Source organism: Drosophila innubila, chromosome X (assembly GCF_004354385.1).
Source record: "Drosophila innubila isolate TH190305 chromosome X, UK_Dinn_1.0, whole genome shotgun sequence".
Classification (NCBI taxonomy): domain Eukaryota; kingdom Metazoa; phylum Arthropoda; class Insecta; order Diptera; family Drosophilidae; genus Drosophila; species Drosophila innubila.
Genome location: NC_047626.1, coordinates 28,073,388 through 28,095,165, shown reverse-complemented (window position 1 = coordinate 28,095,165; position 21,778 = coordinate 28,073,388). Strand labels below are relative to the sequence as shown.

At 35.5% G+C, this 21,778-nt stretch overlaps 1 protein-coding gene across 1 annotated transcript; it reads left to right on the top strand.

The window, feature by feature from the left end:
* Positions 1-3,768: 3,768 nt before the first annotated feature.
* On the top strand, positions 3,769-9,261 carry LOC117793972. Its single transcript, XM_034634438.1, has 7 exons — positions 3,769-3,810; positions 3,886-3,979; positions 5,340-5,640; positions 5,965-6,012; positions 6,070-6,274; positions 8,285-8,934; positions 9,005-9,261. Exons 1-7 carry the CDS (start codon positions 3,785-3,787, stop codon positions 9,259-9,261), a joined length of 1,581 nt encoding a protein of 526 aa, XP_034490329.1. The 5' UTR covers positions 3,769-3,784.
* The last annotated feature ends 12,517 nt before the right edge of the window (positions 9,262-21,778 follow it).

Below are 21,778 nucleotides of genomic sequence, written 5' to 3'. Positions count from 1 at the left end.
AAAAAATGTCAGTTACATAAATAAATGTAAGCTAGATCAATCTTTTTACAGGGTATATATAAGTGTTGCAACAAGATGTTGCACTGTTTGTTGAGGAGGGCGTAAACGTTTGTGCATTTAAGTTAAACAAATGTTTGCCACATGTTCATTTCTATACCAAGAATATCAAACTCTACACGTACTGCATGCCACTACACTGAATAGATAACTCGTATATATATCTATATAAATAGATATATGTGCAGTGAGACAGAGAGAGAGAGAGAGAGAGAGGGAGAGAGAGAGAGATAGAGAGGGGTGGACAATATATCTGTTGTTTTTATAGCCTGGTCGAGATTCACACGTTTGTGGCTGGGCCTTTTGACTTTATGGAGTCCATTCCGTGACCGAACGTGACATGAAAGTTAGCATCTGTGTAGTGCCCATTCAGTGTGCTGATATGTCTGTAAAGCTGTGAACCGATTTGTCATTATTATTGGAGACACACGGCAAGCACACGGTCATAAAAGCCCTACACACACACACACAAACACACACAGACATGTGGCAAAGAAATGCGACACACGCCACATGCCGCACGCTGCACGCGCTGACGGGGCACAAAAGTCGAAACGTTTACAAACAGCTAAAAATTGAAGGCACCTGGCTAATGTGACTTTAGTCGCAGCCCCTCTATATATAGTACATATGCAAATGTATGTGTTCAATCAAACTGGATTGAGCATTCGAAATGCCACATGCCAAATGCCACATGCCACACATGAATATGGAAAGCCGAGCTTTCGTTACAAGCTCGTTGACTAGTCGTCTAAAATTTTGTAGTTGTTGTACAAGGGACAAGTCATCAATTGCACGAAACAAACAAACACACACACACACAAGCACAGAGAGAGAGAAAGACAAAATGTATGCAACGTTTTGTGGCAGCTCGTTATGCGTGCCACAGGCTGAAAGCAAAGGGTGGTGAAGGGAAAGGAAGGGAAGGGGTAGGCAGGTTAGCTGCATGATTTGTGTAGTAGCCAAAAGCTGCAACTGAATGTTGAGCTCTGTTTGTAACCATTTGCACAGCGTGAATTCAAATTTGCTAAAGCCCGGCTCGTGTATTGGACAGAGAAAGAGGAAGCTGGCGCAGAGAAAGGAAGAGAGAAGGAGAAGAAGACGAAGACGGAGAAGGAGAGCAAAAGGAGAAGGAAAGGGATCCTGTCTAAGGCCATCTGCTTAATTAGTTGTAAGCGAATTTGTATTCAATTTGGCTGAAGGAAGGCGAACGTTTCCCAGTCTCATAACATGCCATGGCAGGCCATAAATTATGTTGCCTACAACTTGGCAATTAAACGCAGCTAGAGTCCATGCCACAATTACTTTACTTTGAATGCCGCTTGGGTTCTCTTCACTGTTCTCCGTTCTCCGGTCTCCGTGCTCCACTCTCAGTTCGGTTCGACATTTCGGGCGCGTGCCGACGAAAAAAAAAATAAACGAAATGAAAGAAAAGAAAAGAAAAGGGAACCAACTACTGATACGGATATGGAGGAGAAACAGCCGCTCGCCACATCAAATTTACACCTAACAAACTTCATAACAAAGTCATAAAAGCCTTCAGACCAGACCACACTGTCCCTCCCACTCCCACTCCCACTCCCACTCCCGTTGACTGCACCCTCTCACACAGTCACAGTCACAGCCATACCCTGTGTAGGCCATAAAAATGTACATAAGCCTTCACAAACGGCAACACGAGCAGCAACCGAAGACCGGAAAAGGGGCATGAAATGAGAAAGTCAGCGAGGGAGTGAGAAAGGTTTTCGAGAGAAGAAAAGAAGGGGAGAGGGACAAGCGAGAGAAAAAGCAAAAGAAGCAGCACAAATAACAAACAATCCGAAAGCAAATGAAAAAGGCAAGTCAGTATATGGTGAGCTCTTTAAACAAGTGTGTCCTGCTCTGTAGTACAACTACCCCTTGAACCGACTTCCCCTCCGCCTGCACGTTCCCATGCTTCATGACCCTTATACGGTTTCAACATCCGGCGATTGCTCACTCGTTCGCTATGCCCAAATATGCATATGAATATCAAACTATTCGGACATTTTGCAGAGGCCAAAAAGTTTTACACATGACTTTACCAGACAAACCTTTGCTTGCAGCAAGTTGAACGAGCCGAGACCGAGTGCTATCTTTAGGCACATCCAACCAGTGAAAGGAGCAGGAGCAGGAGCAGGAGCTACAGCTACAGGGAGGTCATGTGCCAAGGGCAGACAGATAGTTTAAGTTTGTGTGTTTTCGGTTACGGGTTTCGGGTTTTCGGGTTCACATGTCACCGAGCCTGTAATGTATTCTAATTGAATGTTGAACTTGACCAGAGCCCGAACATATGCAATTTCTGCCAACACAAACACAAACACTACACACACACACTTAATAACTCGGAGCAAAAAATAATAAAATTGAATGCTTAAAAAATCTTTTACTGCAGTTCAGAGTTCACAGTTTTTAACTGCAAAGATATTAGGCAAAATTTAAGTCCATATGCACGAGTGCCCTTTAGATATTCTTAACTTAACTCTGACATACTCGTACGTCCTACTATAATTACAAGCCTAGTCTTCTGCATGAAATAGGTTATTGTACAACTTTGGTGCTTATTATGCAATCGCTATTAAATTTTAGAGTTTAAAACTGACATTATCACAAATTTAAAAAAAAAACCTTTCTCGCATAGAATAAAAAAATGCGCTTTAATAAATATAAAATTTAAATATTCAGTATTCCGGGATAAACTCAATTCAATGCGTTGTCAGAAGTACGGTAATCCCGGATCAATATTTAATTTAAGCACGGTATTTCTCAGCAATAGTTTTAATTTTCGGGGCTCTGCAGGCTCAAATATTTTAGGCTTCTGTGACTTCTTTAATGTTCAGCCAAAAGTACTGGGGGTCCCTTTACAAGGATATGCAATAACATTGGTGCAATGTCTAACACAGAAGCCGTAAATTCCTGTTGAGTTTTATTTTGAGCTAGAAAAATAAAAATCATTGATGATAATAATTTGTTTTAAATTTATTTATTCTTTTTGTCAATTATAATGATTGCGGTCTAAGTTTTATGTAATTAATCAAAATAATTAATAACATTGATCCCTGATTGCAGCATAATCTAATTATGTACAAACATGTAACTAATTAAGCAGCGCAAAGAATAGCATAAGCCTCATTTGAAGATCACCGAATTATCCAAGTAACAACAAAGTTAGGCAGTTAGAATCAATATCAATAACTGTTAAAATCTAATGTTATATATAACAACCCTTCTAAATAAACGAATTAGATTATGCCCATTAAACACAAATACTGTCCCTCGGTGGCCTAATAAATCACTCTTTAACAACAAGTCATAATTTCGAAAAAAAAAAAAAAATGGCGCTTACGTTATTTATGCTAATATTTAGGAAAATTTGTTCTTAAGGGATAATATCAAACTTTAAAACTTACTTTTGGGCTGTTAATAATATGGCTAGATAGCTTAAAGGATCACTTGTGTATACTTTTAGGCTGTTAATTATATGCGCGTGCGCTAAGAATTCCCAAATGGTTCTAGCGCAGACGCATAGAGTTTTGTACAGTGCAGTTGAGTTGGTTAAATATAAAAGTGAACATCAAAGTAATCCAAAATGGAAAGTGCAAATGTAATCGACGAAATTAATACGAGTGCAAGTGCATCGACGTCCGAAGAGTGCAGTATGATTTCAAGTGAACAGCCAGAATTATTTGATGAATGTAGCAATCACTCTATGATCACTTCATTCTCAAATTTCTCGTAAGTACACAATTATTATACCCTGTGAAAGTTGAGAATCGGCATAGTAAATATTTATTTTCTGTACCAATTTAGAACAAGCACTACGTTTAGCTCTGTCGATGATGGTGCAGATGATGCTCAATTGCCTTTAATTTTAAATGGAAAATATTTTAAAATCCTGAAAGCAGTAAGTAATAAAAAGCAAAAATCACAAATAATAATTTTTTTTTTAATTAAAGTAATTAAAGAAATCTTTGCATTTACGCCATGATTTGAAAAATATTTATTTTTTGAAATTTTAATTACTGATGATAAATATTTGTGTGTAATTTTCAAAATTTGAGTGAAACAAATTAAAAGCACATGTAATCTTAATTTATGATTTATATTTTTTTTTTACTGAAATATGTATAATAATTACGGTCACATTTTTTTATAAAATTACTCGAAAATATTTATTATCACTGATGAAAATTATTAAAAATCGTCAACAAATCATTTCTATTTAATTTTTATACGATTTGAAAACTATTTTTTTGTTTTGGTCATATAAATTTGAAATAAAAAGGTCAACACATAACGTAGTATCGTTGAATTTGTGTAAAAGTACTAAGTCTAACAACAACAATTTGTACTGATTAAATGTACACAGCAATGCCAGACCAGGATGCCTGACTACGGGAAAATATTGTAAAGTTACACAAAGTGTAAGTTAAAAAGAGGTTAATAACATGACATATACGATAACACAAAGCAACAGCCCAAAAATTAAACGAACGATACCCACTTTTTTGAATAGATTTGGGGCCACAAAGCTTTTTTTACTTTAAAATTCAAGGAAAACTCGAAAAAACTAATTAATTAATTAAAAAAATTAAAATAAATTTTTTTTTATCTGTATCGATGTTTTTTTTCGATTTTTATGACTTCCTTATGGAGCAGCATGACCTTTAGTATGAAAATTTTCTGTGTTTTTTGAGATATCTTAACCAATCTCACACAATATTAATTTGTTGTTATTTTACACATTTTGACTATATTTGGTTCAAATCGGTCTACTATATCATATAGCTGCCATAGGAGAGATCGGCTCGGAATCAGCCTATAGTATGAAAACTTCTGCTGTTCCTTAAGATGTATCATCCAATCTCGCAGGTTGGGTATCTGGTAATATGTTATATATCTCTACCGAATTTGGTTCAAATCGGTTGACTTTTCAATATAGCTGCCATAGGAACGATCAGTCGTAAATCCAACTTTAGTATGAAAAACTTTTTTATTTTTTAAGATATTTCAACCAAACTCACAAGCTGTGTATTTTTTATTGACCTTTACATCTTCACCAATTTTAATTCAAATCGGTCCACTATATCATATATGTGCCATAGGAACGATCGATACGAACTGTCGATATGCAACTTTTAGTATGAAGAACTTTATAATTTTTGAAGTGATCTGTATCAAACTTACAAATCATGAATCTTGTATCGTCCTTTTTGATATTAATTTGTATTTTTTTTACATGTATTTGTTTTATTATAATGTAGGTTTCTGATACAATTTATCAAAAAGCTGGTCATGGTGTCGAGGCTGCTTGTCAAATATGCCCAACACAAAAAAATATTCGAGGATCTGTCAAACGGACGTCAAATTTCTTAAGCCATCTGAAGGAAATGCATCGTCCCGAGTACGAAGAGTTTTTAGTAGAAAAGGACCAGAAGTCAAAGCGCGCAAGAAAATATGGTTTAAGACAAGCAGACTTTGATGAAAAAGTGCTAAAATTCGTTGTGGACACATCTTCGCCCTTGTCTATTGTTGACCATCCATCGTTTATTGCGCTTTTCAATGGTATCATTAATGTTAAAGTTCCGGGCCGAAGGGAATTGACAAAAGTCCTTGACGCCAAGTTTGATTTTCATAAGGTGCACTTAATTGAACAATTGAAGTCTGCGACATACGTGTGCACTACCGCAGACATTTGGTCGACCAGAAGAAGATCCTTTTTTGGATACACATGCCACTGGATCGACTGTAAATTTCAACGGCATTCAGCTGCACTGGCATGTATGCGAATGGAAAAGAACCACACGTCTGATAAAATTGCTGAAATGACATTTCGTATACATGAGACGTTTCTGTTGTCAAGCGACAAAATTGTTTGCACTATTACAGATAATGGGTGCAGCTTTGTAAAAGCATTCAAGGACTTTGGCGTGGAAGGTAAGTTCGCAAATATATATTTTATGTTTATCATGTTTGTATATCAAAATTTTATAGTCAATTACGATGCTGACGAGAAAGATGGTGAAGATCTCGAATCAAATGAAGACATTCCCCAATCGGTAGAGGTTCCAGATATAAGCCTAACAAAAAAATACAGGTGTCCAAGTCATAACCTAAATTTGCTAGCTACTACGGACTACTTAAACATAATTAAGTCCGACGCAATAGCAAACGAAAAGCATCAGAGTGTAATGAGAAGGTAATCAATAAATTTGGATATTATTATTATTATTTAAAAACAAGGGGGCTCCGCCCCCTGCTCGCTTCGCTCGCCTACCCCCGGCTCGCTTCGCTCGCGGTGAGGTGCGGCTACAGTCGAGCACGCTCGACAGTAGGATACCCTGAGCCCATGTACTCTTTTATAAAGTTGATTGTTGCCCATTTTCAATGGGCTCAGGGTATCAAAATTACACACGCGAAACTATGAACAACTTTCGGTTTTCTGAAGTCACTGTGCTTATCACTGCAGACTACGTTATTAATGCCTCACTGAACTAATACATCACTCGATTACGATTACGACTTGCGATTTACCAATTTATCAATTTCTAATTAATTTTAAATAAGTTTAATATAATAAACTTTAATATAATAAACTTATTTAAAATTAATTAGAAATGGATAAGTGAATCAAGTCGTAATCGTATCGCTTGCGTGTGTCAAGAGTAGCCACAAACAACAACTTTGCTCAGCCTGCAATCTGGCAGCACCCATTTTCCTCTCTCACTCTCTCCCTCTTACGCAACAGATTCGAGCCTGCCAAAGGCTGCTGCAGTGCGCGCGAAATTTGAAATAAAAGGCAATGTCTAATTTTATGAGATTCTTAAAGCGGAAAATGCTAAGTTTTTTTTTACAACGATAATAAGCAGATACTTATTATATATATGTGTAAGGAATCGAAAATATTCATAATTAAAATTATTATTTTGCAGCTTTCAGTGCTCGGCAAAGATGCAAGAGTAGTGCTGCAAAATGATCGCTATTTCTCTCATGCAATTTCATAAATAGCTATCAGCTTCTGCTGATTTTTGCCATGCAAAAATACATATTTATATATTAACACAATTATATTTTAATCAAATTGTATATTTGTATATACATAAATTATACATTAACATTTTCATTACATGATATCGATAATATTTTTGCTTATCGCTTAATTCTTATTTGGTACCAAAAAAAAATTGGTACTAATTCGTTCTGTCTTTGTGCGCGCCTTGCATACAAACGTGAACATGCTGTCTCGCTCGCACGTTTGATTTGCCATGCAAATGTAATTATTGAATTAAATGTAAACTCCGAAATAACTTCTTTATTTATGGTTCAATCGCTTTGAAATTTTCAGGGTCGTTTAATACGCATACTTCTCAACTGATTGTTCAGTTAGGGAGTGCTATGTCAAAAATTGCGCCTGTAAATCGTTTTGTGCAATTTGTGGGCGAAGGGGGCGTGGCACCTAAAATTGGTTACAAACTTGACCTGCGTATGGTATCCAGGAACCTACATAACAAATTTGAAGTCTCTAGGTCATATAGTACTTGAAATCGAAGCCCAAAAGAAAATTGGTACTATTTCTTACTGTGTTTGTGCGCGCCTTGCATACAAACGTGAACATGCTGTCTCGCTCGCACGTTTGATTTGCCAACCAAATGTAATTATTCAACTAAATCTAAATTCCGAAATAACTTCTTTATTTATGGGTCAATCGCGTTGAAATTTTCAGGGTCGTTTAATACGCATACTTCTCAACTGATTGTTCAGTTAGGGAGTGCTATGTCAAAAATTGCAACTGTAAATCGCTTTTTTACAATTTGTGGGCGAAGGGGGCGTGGCATCAAAAATTGGAAACAAACTTGACCTGCGTATGGTATTCACAAACCTGCACTCCAAATTTGAAGTCTCTAGCACTTATAGTATCTGAGATCGACGCGTTCAAACAGACGGACAGACAGACGGACAGACGGACAGAAGGACAGACGGACAGACGGACAGACGGACAGACAGACGGACAGGGCTAGATCGACTCGGCTGTTGATCCTGATCAAGAATATATATACTTTATGGGGTCTGCCACCCCTCCTTCTGCCTGTTACATACATTCTGCCAAACACATTATACCCTTTTTTGCCCATTTTCAATGGGCTCAGGGTATAAAAAGTACCCTGAAAAATACGTGATACTTTTACTAAAATTTAATACATTTTTACAGATGTTCAGCAGTGTGGAATAAATGCAACCGTCTGAAATCCGCCGAAAGCATCAAAAACCTTCTGGGGGTTACGCTGAAAACACCGTGTCCAACTCGATGGAACTCACACTATGACGCATTTATGCATTTGCTGAAATGCAAAAATCAACTTGATGACTTATGCATGCTATTGGAAGTGGCAAAGCTGTCGTCGAGTGAGCTTCAATATTTGGAGGAGTATTGTGAATTGATGGAGCCATTGGCAACAGGACTTCACTTTCTCCAAAGCGATAAGAGCATGTTCTTTGGATACTTTATACCAATATTGATAACTATCAAAGTTAAATGGCAAAGGATGGATGCAATGGGGAACTTTCAGTTTCTTAATGAACGAGTTCGGGATATGGTAAATGCACTGGTGCGGAGATTTCAAGACTTTTTTGAAGTTTCTCCCAAATGCCAGGATGCATTTGTGGCCGCCATATCCTGTCCAGCTATTAAGCTAAAGTTTTCAAGTGCATTGTCTGAGACAGCTCCAGATTGGACTGACGAAAAGTTCAAAGAAATGTTTTTGAAGCATGCTGAAAAGTTTTCAGATCCCACTTCAAGCACTTCGTCAGCGCGAAACGATCCGCAAGTGTTTAACTACTTCGATTATGGAGAAACAGAAGGTACTTAAACCAATAAATATATGTGTCATTTTGGATTATATTTGAAATTTATTCATTTTTTATTAAACAGAAGAGTCAATAGAAGCGACGCCAGCATGCATTGAGCTCTCGCGTTATCTCAATGATGGGGATGAAACCATCGAGTGTTTGAACCGGTATCCGGCAATCAAATCAACGTTTTTTAAATTTAACACTCCTATACTTTCATCTGCGCTTGTTGAACGCCTTTTCGGCTATGCAGGACTGGTCAACGGAAAGAGAAGTCAAAATTTTTCAGACGGACATTTTGAAAAATTAGTCTTGTTAAAGGCTAATAATATATTTTGATACAAGAAAATACGAAAACGTGTTTTATTAACCGGGGGGCCTAACAATTTTAAATGCTAGTTAAATGGCAAGTTCATTAAAATTCAGTCGTTGCCAATTTATTTGAATATTGTCTTAATTTAACAATAATATCCTAAATACATACTTACAAAATACATGCTTATCCAGAGACGGGCCCAATTAACTTCTTTTAAAGTGAATTTATCATTTCATTAGCATTCAAAAAGGTAGTGCTAATAAAAATCTCATCTCACTAGCATTGAACAAGTTGTGCTAGTGAAAACGACATTTCAATAGAATTGAAAAAAGAAGTGCTAATGAAAACGACATGAGTTTTTGAAATAGTTAAAATAATATTTAAATTTGTTGCACGAACTCAGAAAGCCGACCGAGTTAGCCCGGTGAAAAAATTCAACTGTTTCAGAAATACAATTATAATGCTAATTAAAATGAAATTTATTTACAATTATTGAATGCCAAAACAAAAATTTAATTAGTTTCACTTTTCAATTACAATTCAAAATATTTTCAGTAGCACTATTATTTTTCAATGCTACCAGAATGCCACAGCATTAGAACTACTATTTTCAATGCTAGTGAAATGTTGTTTTCACTGATACTATTTTTATACCCTGAGCCCATTGAAAATGGGCAAAAAAGGGTATAATGTGTTTGGCAGAATGTATGTAACAGGCAGAAGGAGGGGTGGCAGACCCCATAAAGTATATATATTCTTGATCAGGATCAACAGCCGAGTCGATCTAGCCCTGTCCGTCTGTCTGTCCGTCTGTCCGTCTGTCCGTCTGTCCTTCTGTCCGTCTGTCCGTCTGTCCGTCTGTCTGTCCGTCTGTTTGAACGCGTCGATCTCAGATACTATAAGTGCTAGAGACTTCAAATTTGGAGTGCAGGTTTGTGAATACCATACGCAGGTCAAGTTTGTTTCCAATTTTTGATGCCACGCCCCCTTCGCCCACAAATTGTAAAAAAAGCGATTTACAGTTGCAATTTTTGACATAGCACTCCTAACTGAACAATCAGTTGAGAAGTATGCGTATTAAACGACCCTGAAAATTTCAACGCGATTGACCCATAAATAAAGAAGTTATTTCGGAATTTAGATTTAGTTGAATAATTACATTTGGTTGGCAAATCAAACGTGCGAGCGAGACAGCATGTTCACGTTTGTATGCAAGGCGCGCACAAACACAGTAAGAAATAGTACCAATTTTCTTTTGGGCTTCGATTTCAAGTACTATATGACCTAGAGACTTCAAATTTGTTATGTAGGTTCCTGGATACCATACGCAGGTCAAGTTTGTAACCAATTTTAGGTGCCACGCCCCCTTCGCCCACAAATTGCACAAAACGATTTACAGGCGCAATTTTTGACATAGCACTCCCTAACTGAACAATCAGTTGAGAAGTATGCGTATTAAACGACCCTGAAAATTTCAAAGCGATTGAACCATAAATAAAGAAGTTATTTCGGACATTTAATTCAATAATTACATTTGCATGGCAAATCAAACGTGCGAAGACAGCATGTTCACGTTTGTATGCAAGGCGCATTAGTACCAATTTTTTTTTGGTACCAAATAAGAATTAAGCGATAAGCAAAAATATTATCGATATCATGTAATGAAAATGTTAATGTATAATTTATGTATATACAAATATACAATTTGATTAAAATATAATTGTGTTAATATATAAATATGTATTTTTGCATGGCAAAAATCAGCAGAAGCTGATAGCTATTTATGAAATTGCATGAGAGAAATAGCGATCATTTTGCAGCACTACTCTTGCATCTTTGCCGAGCACTGAAAGCTGCAAAATAATAATTTTAATTATGAATATTTTCGATTCCTTACACATATATAATAAGTATCTGCTTATTATCGTTGTAAAAAAAAACTTAGCATTTTCCGCTTTAAGAATCTCATAAAATTAGACATTGCCTTTTATTTCAAATTTCGCGCACTGCAGCAGCCTTTGGCAGAATCTGTTGCGTAAGTGAGAGAGAAAATGGGTGCTGCCATTGCAGGCTGAGCAAAGTTGATTGCTAACGAAATACGACTTGCGATTCACCAATTTATCCATTTCTAATTAATTTTAAATAAGTTTATTATATTAAAGTTTATTATATTAAACTTATTTAAAATTAATTAGAAATTGATAAATGAAATCTGTAAAATCAGTGATGTATTAGTTCAGTGAGGCATTAATAACGTAGTCTGCAGTGATAAGCACAGTGACTTCAGAAAACCGAAAGTTGTTCATAGTTTCGCGTGTGTAATTTTGATACCCTGAGCCCATTGAAAATGGGCAAATCAACTTTATAAAAGAGTACATGGGCTCAGGGTATCACTGTAGCTCGACTGAGCCCACAATTCTAGTGAAATGTCGTTTTCACTAGCACTACATTTTCCAATGCTAGTTAGATGATATTTTTTTAACACTAATTTTTTTAATGATAATGGAATGATAAATTCATTAAAAAAGTAGTTAATTGGGTCCGTTTCTATTAATAGTTTTAAAATTGAATTTTAATTTGTTTTCTTTTTCTATGTACGAACAATGTAAAAATATTTATGAGATCAGCCCTTGAACTAAATACCATTTAGACAAATTGATAAAAGTTAAAATACATTTTGTATATACATATCCAGCCAATTTACAAGTAAGCACTGAAGTTAATTGATATATTTTAATTGCAATTAATGAAAAATACAACAAAGCAATATAGTTCGCTTATATTAGACTCAGAATGTATGACTTTTATAAAAATAGAAATTACACTGTTTTCAACAAACAAAATCTGCACTTTGATATGCAATATTCGTTGCCAGCTTTGTGACAAGTTTTGAGTAGCCGAAGGATAGGGTATGGAAAGCTTTTGTAATTAAAACAAATAACAATTTTTGCAATGCAAAGCATAAATGGTTAAGCAGAGTTGCACAGACAAACTGTAATTTTATTAAAAACCGTTGCTAAACCGACCGGCTCCCCTGCCATCTGGCACCCATTTGACCCCGCCTTGTAGCCGGCAGTGATGGTTTGTGTACATTGATTGTATTGTGCAATACGCGCAAAATTTTAGATATGTGAACACAAGGGAAAGACTAAGAGACAGACACAGGGAGAGAGAGAGAGTGAGAGAGACCGATACAGTTGGAGATCGAAAAAACAATTTTCAAAAATGCCACCGTACTAAATGCAATTTCCATAACAAATCAAATATTTTATTGCTTTAGCCAAATGGCTAAAACGCAAAAAATCTGAAAGCAAAAGGCAGCTTCAAATTTCAATTTTAAAGCATGCAAACAAAACGTTTCCGCATTGAAATGTTGAATGTCAATAGCTGGCATTGCCACTGGCACACGCCACCGTGCCACACACACACACACACACACACACACTTATATATAGTCCAACTCATACTAATACTCAAATGTCTGCTCGCCCGCACGCCAAATGCCATTTGCCGTTGCCATTGCCGTCGACATAGCACATGCATGAATAACCAAATCCCAGCGTATTCACATGACGATTTAAGATCCTAAATTTTTATTGAAATCAATTGCAAATATTGTATCAATCCACAGGGCAATTCATCAATTCCACTGAGCGGTAGATGGAGTGAGGGGTGAAAGGGAGCGGGCGTACAAAAAATACAAGAACAATCTCGTCTGATTGTGTAAACATTGAAATAGTCATCAGAAGTTTCACTCGTTATCATCACAATCCTTACATATTTTGTAAGCACTCACGATGGACAATACTGACACGATATTCGGCCCATGATGCAGTAGATATTGTATTATACCTAAATAAATACAAAAATACATAAATATATTTGTATAATCTTAATTCGATATTAAAATATGGTCTAGGTTGTGCCATGATAGAATATATTTTACTCCTAAATGTTTAACTTCTATTACGTATACGTAATATGTATGCACTTTCCACACAATTGAGTAAGCATCGTCAAGTCCATTCAGAGTATATAGATAGATAGTCGGGATTGTTTTTTAAATAGATACATAAAACTTTTATGTTTGGATTGCATATAAAGCATCGGAGCTTCCAAATATAGGTCAACTTGTATCAAACACAAAATACTAATCAATAAGTATATTTTTTATAGATACATATAATGTTTGTACAATAAACACATTAAGTAATTAACCATAATGGTGAAGGCGAGTACACAGTGCAAAAAATTCAGTTTTTCCTCATATTTGTTTGTTTTCAGTAAAATGTTCCTGCTTAAGAGTATTTGCAATCTTTAAAAAAAAAGTTTTAAGGCACGCCCAAAAGCCCTCAAACTTACCATTCCAACGATATATAGGACATATTTGTAGCTTCTATGGTTTGGAAACTGCGGGATTTAGCGTTTTCCCGCTAAACTATCGGTTTTTTCCAAAAGTCGTAAAACAAACATTTCTAGATCTTCCAAGAGGAATAAATCCCCATCATAATATCTAAGCTTTTTTGCGCTTTGATACAAACAAACAAACGGTCGAAGTATCAATCGACGCGTATTTTTAATAGGAATAAAAAAAATAAAAATTTACCAAAAGGCCCCAACGGTCCCATTAGCTGCAATAGTTTAAATATTGCCTCTCCCACTTACACTCCCTTATATCATAAGCCAGGTGAGTTAGCAAAAGGATGCCATTTTGTTAGTTAGGACTTAACCTTTCTATCGGTATATAACTCGATCTGATCGGACAGTCGTGGCAAATTACCATATTAGCTGTATATATTGCTAGTCGCCTTTCGCAACCTTCGTGCTGCTTTCGTCACTAGCGCGAACTGCCGTCCGCAGTGATATAACGTGCATTTTACCAAATCTCTCGCTTGCAATAGCAAATGTTTTAACACAATGCAAATAGAACACTTTTATCTTGATGAACTTGTTTGATATATTCTAAAAAAGTTTAAATAAATTATTATATACATATATCATTAACGACTTAATCATACTGGTAAAATATGTTTTAAATGTCGCTTGCTTGGTTATACTTACGCTTTAAAAAACATATGCATTTATTTCAGCATGACAATTATCGATATAATACCACATGATTTTATTTGAATCTAAAATTAAAAGCGTTTAAAAGTTATGTTAGATATCGCAGATTTATCACCTAAAATCATCACAGCCTACTTTTGTACTTATAATAGAGCTGGATTAATACAATGCAAGTATTTTTCTTAATTATCAATATACTCGTAATAACGCAAGTCGAAAGAAGAATACTCAATCTCAATCTAAAATATTTAATTACGAATGAAAACACCTACGAGAATTTTCTATGAACTCATAAGTATCTAAGATAAAATACGTAAACGTAAATTGAAATCCCTTATCTCAATTAGTTGATAGAAAATTATCTTGCAACAAGATTAAGAATATTTCATTTATAATATATATATATATATATCATAAATAACGAATGCGTATACTCAATTAAACACCTATTAAGCAGGCTTACATTTTCATTTCAGTAATATGTCATCCAGAAAGGGATTTAAAATCCATGAGCATACGCAGATGATATTTGCCAGAACACGCTTAATAAATTTGCAAGTGCATGTGCATATAAGTACAAAATAAATTACGTATACGTAATCTTTATGATACATTGAAAGCATATTGCTATATCAAAAATATGTTGTCTCTTCCATTTCAATTGAGACAAAATATTGCAATATCTCTAATTGAATTGCATAAATACGTTATCAGCATTATTTGAAGTATATTTAAGAAGAAGACAACAGCTGGAAACTAACGAGAAACTCTTAAGTATGCCATTAAAAACACAAACGACGCACCTCTTATGGAATTAATAACCTTTTCTTGCTAAAGGAAAGGAAATGTTGGCGGTCAGAGATGGGCGCGGGTCGTGCTTTTTTATGCGTGACATGCTGAAATTGTAAATAGTCATTCAAATTTAGTGTGAGTGTTTGTGAAGCAAATAGATCCAAATTGATTTTTCACGAGCTAACACGACTAAGAATTCAGTAAATTCACTAAAAAAAACTATCCCCCAGTCGATCCGGATGAATGCAAAAAATATAATAATTTAAAAGAGTTCGGCTGGTCACGCTCACATCTCTAATTGTTAACGATGGATATTAAAATAATGCTCAAAAGCAAACTAAAGTTTTTGCCCCACCCAATAGCCACCCAATTATCGACTGTGCATCGACAAACTAATCAGCAGAGTACAAACTTTAATGCACTTGTTTTAAGGATTAAAAGCTAAAAACAAAAAAAAAAAATATGTAAAATGAGTAAAAAGGAGCAAAGCAAATATAAAATGGTTGCAAAAAGGGGGACAAGAACGGAGAGGGGAAAGACAAGCCGTTTGGTAAATACCACAAAATGCTCCTTCTATTGCCCCATTGGCTATTGGCCAGAGTGCAAAGTTGTTTTTGAGCCTACGATCTGTGGTTGTTGCACAACACTAACAATAACAATCCACTCCCTCTCTTTCTCTCTCTCTCTCTCTCTCTCTCTCTCTCTCTCTCTCTCTCTCTCTCTCACTTTACCCAATTCAGAACAGCATACGGCGTCAAACCGATTCGCATCCGAGTCGGGCAGCTCTTTGTGGCAGCGGGTTAAGCGTCGCTGAGCCAAATTCCCGGAACCAGCAACTGTTGTACTCGGGTTGAAGCTGCAGTTGCAACAAAAACAAAACGTTAAACCACCAAACACCAAATGCTCGCTCTGTCAGCCAACAGAAGAGCAGGAGCAGCAGAGTCGGAGCAGGAGCAGAGACGCTGCAGGAGCTGGAACAGCGACAACTGGAGGACTGTGCAGTAGGAGGACCGAGTAGCAGCAACATTGTCAGTGGCCTTGGTGGCAACATTGGAGCAGGGCAACCGTCAGCGCAACTGCTGCCAGCTGCTAAAGTTCACACACACACACCCACACACACACCCACACACACACACACACACACACAAGGGCGTAGGCAGCTTTGTGCGTAGGGGGGGCCTAAAAAAAAATTTTTCATTGTATATCCACACACCAAGGATCTCTAGAGATTTTTTAAAGGAATGATTTTAAGAATAACCCTTTGAAAATTTCGGTGCTTACAAAATGTGAGTGATTTCATATTTTTGATATACAATATGTATTTCCGAAGTCACTGAAGTCGACTGCCATAAAATTAATTCAAATTTAAACTAAATAAAATACAATAATTTTATTGAATGCAAAAAATTTAAAATTTTACCAAATCTCCAAAAAAAAAAATATTAAGAAATTTCTTAGAATTGGTTGCTTGGTTTTAGGAATATAAAAACTTTTGGATTGCTTTTAGAGATTTGTATGAAACACGTGAATATTCGTACTACCAATACAACTACGTGATAATATTAGTAGTCGTTAATTTTTGGCAAAACTATATATGTTAAGACTTTTTCGAAGAGTAGTTTTATGTGCGCCCTCACCATACGTAGCCTTAAAAGAGCATTCAGGCATGTTCTACAAATTTTCTATAAAAAAAAGCATAGAAAAAGCAATATTCTATGCCCCAAAATTATTGAATAAAATAAAATTGACTTTCAAATAAAATTAAAATGCCTATCAGGTGTGTTCAACAAATTTATAAGAGCGATAAAGCAACCGAAAGGCAATTTTTCGTGTTCCTGAAAAAAAAAACCATTGATTTCAATTTTCTAAAAAATTTGAGAGATTTGACAAAATTAAATATTATTTTAATTTGAACTATATATCTTTAAATTGAATAAGAGTGCAAAAAAAAATATGTTCGAAAATATTAAACCTCCGACATTTTAGGAACACCATCATTTCATACGGTTGTCTTTAAAATCCCTCGAGATTTCACCTGCTTAGCAAATTTTAGGTTATTTTACCAAATACTTCTATATTTAAAAATGTTGTTAATATTTTATGTATATTTTATGAATAGTACCACAGCTGAAATATATACTCAAAGCCTTTCAAGCACTGAGTTTGAAATTTTTTTGTTTTCTGATGTGAAGCTAAACACCTTTCAAGCTTTTCAATGTCTACTTAAGAGGTTTGATAACTATATCAGAGATATTTTGACGTAAAATGTGTAGAAATTAATGTGAAATTTGAAATGATCTCTTTGATAAAATGTAAGGGAATATTGAAAACCGGCCCTAAGTGGATTTAGGAAGTTAAAAGTTTGTTAGCCATGAGTAAAGGGAGGGGCAACTGCCCCCCCTGCCTACGCCCTTGCACACACACACCTTCCTTTTTGTCCCTCTTCAACAACAACACACGTATGTATTTTTGTGAGTGTAAGTTCAAGTGTGTATGTGTGTGTGTGTGTGTGAGCTGCTGTTCATTTGCGCATCTAATGAAGCTGAGCGCTGCAAATGTGCGTGGGCGGTTAATGGCTGTGGCTGCGGCTGTGGCTGACGTCGCGTCGCTTCGCTTCGCGTCGACGCTACAAAAAGTTAGTCAAGCATTGCGACGTTGCTGTCGCTGTCGACGTCGACGTTGACGTCGGCGCCAACGTCAAAACATAACGTTTCATTAGAGATGATCTGATAAACATGCAACCGACTGTTCAGCGCAAGAATTGTATGCAGTATTCGTGGACAGGCGACAAATGTGTTGAAAAAGCATTTATAAATTAAGTCATTTTATATCAGGTGTGTTTCTGAAATCTTTAGAGATTTTGAAGATAAATGTTTTTGAAAACAACCGTTCGCAATGTGGGTGTTCTTAAAATGTTAAATATTTAATATTTTCGAACATATTTTTTTTTTAATTATTATTCAGTTTACAGATATTAAAATTTAATTTAATATATATTTAATTTTGTAAAATCTCTCAAGAATTTTGTAGACATTTGAAAGCAATGATTTCTTTTTTCCAGGAACATTAACAATTGCTTTTGGGTTACTTTAGTGCTGTTAGAGTTTTGTAGAACACACCTGTGTTATTTATAATATTTCCAGTTCTGTTCATTTGCAATTAATCAGATTATGATGATGAAACATTTAATCATTATTTTGTATATTTTAAAAGCATCATTAAAATATTAGAGCTTCAAGTTTTGATAATGATTAAAAATACTGGATATTACTGCGGACAGTAGTCCGACCAACAATTTATATTACACACACTTTTCAAAGAAAAGAATTACCTACATTTTACAGGGATTCGGATATAAAAAGCTCGTTAAGTTATATTCATGAAGTGAGAAAATATATGAGAGTCATGTTAAGGAGGTACAACATACTTGTACTCATATTTCCAGATATGTTGTATACAATAATAATAAGAACTTCTTTAAATACTATAAAAATAATTGGCGTGATTTATAAGTTCATCGGGCTAACAAATCGTAATTAAATTGTTGTTTTATTTTTCTACCTTCTGTCCCGTTCCACAGCGCGGCACTACACGGAAAAAAAAAATATTGAGTTAAAATATTATAGTTAAAGTTTAAAATTCAGAGTTTCACTCTTTGTAGCTACTCAACACTGACAGTTACATATTCGGAGAAAGCACAAATCTCTTTTGTGAATTAATCCGTTTTATTGCTGCCGGTATACGTACACGAATCCGTATTTTGAGTAACTTGTGCGTTTAATGTATCATAAGTATGTCACAGTTTAAAGTATAATTCATGATTTTTTATGCTTCGTCCTTGTCATGTCATGTTTTCTCTTTCGTTTAAGCGCCAGAAGGGAGCTGCCATCACTTGTCGCCTGTCCAGTACTGTCCTGTCCTGTCCTATCCGGTACCCTACCGTTCCGTTCCGTCCCTTTTGGCCCTGTTTTGTCCTGTTCTCAACTGAATTGTCCTGTCGTCTGCACCTATAGTACATATGTATGTATGAATATACATTTATATAAATGTATGTGTATGCTTACATGTGCAAATGTATTCTTGTCAGTGGTGTGCATTGTGGGTGTGTGTGTGCGGTGAGTGTTGATGTTGATGTTAGCAATTGTTGTTTTGTTGCTGGCAGCTCGCATGGTTTTCATACACTATTCAATTGTATATCATTTTTATTATAAAATATGTATCTACAAATGCGATAAATTTTATACCTAGATGAAAAAATTTATTGACTAATAGTTGATTTATTGATAGATAAAAATTCGAAATTCCACTTGCATATCACTTTTTATAAAACTTTAAAGTTATAAAAAAATATTTTTGGTCAATTTTGTTCTTCTTTTAAAGAACTTGAAGTCTATTTTGTAACTTAAATTTCCTCAGATTTTCTTTTACATTTGGTAGTTTGTAAAAATAAAACTTAATATATCAGCTTGAAGTCGGATTCCACAAATCTCTATAGATTTTGATGACAATCTCTCGAGAAAGCAACCGAACAAAGAGTGGGTCAGAGATTTCATTAAACATGGTAATTTTGAACAAAGTTCTAAACTATTGGTAAATTCTACACTGTAAAAAAACCTTTAAAGTCTAATTTTTGAGACTTAAAGCCGATTTTTCAATGTCTAGTTAAGAGGTCTGACTACTATATCAATGATATTTCTTTTGAAGTCTAATGTTCCATATCAAAAATTGCCTTCGAACGTCCCTTTCAACGCGGTATTTGTCGATCGGTCAGCGCAGTCCAAAAGTTATAGCGTTTTCACATGGGTCAGCTTTAAATGGCCTACCCTGTATTTACTTATGTATAATTTATTTTTTAATTTCAATATGTAAGCTATCAACATAAATGATATTTTTGATTAAGACAATATTAGCTTAGTCATCTTAAATTTAAACTAAACAACATTTTCAATTTGACAATAATTTCAGTACATTTTATGTATAATTTTGGTTAAATGGGACCTTAACAAGCCACTGAAAAAAATAGAACTTAGGGTATTTAAATCGTCGACTTGCGCAAAGTATTTGTACTTTCACTGTTGTTATTGTTATTGTTAACGGTGTTGTTGCATTTTCGTGTTTTGCTGCCTCCTAAAAAATTTCACAGTTTCTTGTTTTGGATGGGTGACCAGCGCAGCAGTTGGCGGTGCGGTGTGGTGACTGTCGCGTGTGGTTGGACGCACGACAACAACAGCGTGCAAATTTGAGTATGCCACACACACACACAACCACACACACACACTCACATACGCACACTCTTGCATATACCGAGAGACAGCTTTGGCACGCCAATACAATAACAAATTAGAGGCACAAAGGATTTAGCATGTGCCATGGCTTAGCTCTGCGGTTGTGCCCCACAACCCACCAACCCCTTCTCTCTCTCTCTCTCTGTCTCTCTCTCTCTTTCTATGTCTCTCTGTTTTATTTTGTCCCTCTCTGCGCTGTTGTTGTTTATGCGTGCAAATTGCGTTCCAGGTCCGGAACTGTGCAACGCAACGGAGCGGATCTCTCAGCGTTCAACTTAAAGCAAGTATTACCCGCTATTACCCCGTTAGTTGCTGAGCAAAAACAAGCACGAGCCGGAAGAGTTACGATGGCTCTGTTTACGTATACGTGTGTGTATGTCCATGTGTGTGTGTTTGTGTCTGTGTAAGGCTGACTGTTGGCCATGAGGCTATATGGGTCCGAAACGCTTTCGCTTACCATGCGCGCAAATTTCCTAAGCTTTTTTAAGCGGAAAGTTACGAGCAAAACAACAACAACAACAGCAATAACAAAAGCAACAACGATGACAACGTACACACTGTGAAAATTAAACAAAAGTCCAAGGTGGCAATGGACTGGACGAAGGCTCAACTATAGTATGTGCGGATATTACATTTTCGTACATATAGTGCATACACTTAAAGAAAAACCACACACGCATACACGCACACACTTGCTGCTTTAATAAATCTTTAATGAATACGAACAGGAAAATGCCTAAGGTACAGTGTAACTAGTTTTTGAATTTTCCTTAAATTTGTAAGCCTACAAATATATTTTACAAAATTATAACATACTTTTTTTAAGAATCGAGCTTATTTTTTCACTGTTTCAGTATCAAGCTTAAAAAAAACTTTTTCTAAAACAAATAAAATAAATAAAAAATTCTGACTGTATTCCACTTGTAGCTTTATTTTAAAAAGCATTTGACTGACAGCTGTTCGGTGAATATGTATATATTGAATTTAATTCAACTCCCAAAGATTTGTAATTGGTTTAAAGCATATTTTGGTGTGAAGAAACTAAGGTTATTTATACATCACATATTTTGTAATAGTTTCACTGAAAAACTGCACTGTAGTTAATGTCTTGTGGAATAAAATAAATAAAAATTAATTAAAATGTGATTGCGGGTTTTAATCACAAAACTAATACAACATCACATTAAGCCATAATTTCTGTCAGTGTAGAAATATATCGTTTACTATGTCCAGAGAATGCATGTTCAGGGTGTGTGGAAGTATGTATGTATCTCAAATCTGAAATCCATGAAATTGCAGCTCAGCAAGCGGTCAAGTGATGAGATATCGTTTCGAATTAACGCAAAAATTTATCATACTTTTGATCTATTGTAATTTATTTAAGCTCTTCCTCATG

Coding starts and splice junctions, on each gene's coding strand:
- LOC117793972 (XM_034634438.1), top strand. CDS start 3,785: ATGATCACTTCATTCTCAAATTTCTC. Junction 3,811..3,885: donor ACTTCATTCTCAAATTTCTC/GTAAGTACACAA, acceptor GTACCAATTTAG/AACAAGCACTACGTTTAGCT. Junction 6,275..8,284: donor CATCAGAGTGTAATGAGAAG/GTAATCAATAAA, acceptor ACATTTTTACAG/ATGTTCAGCAGTGTGGAATA.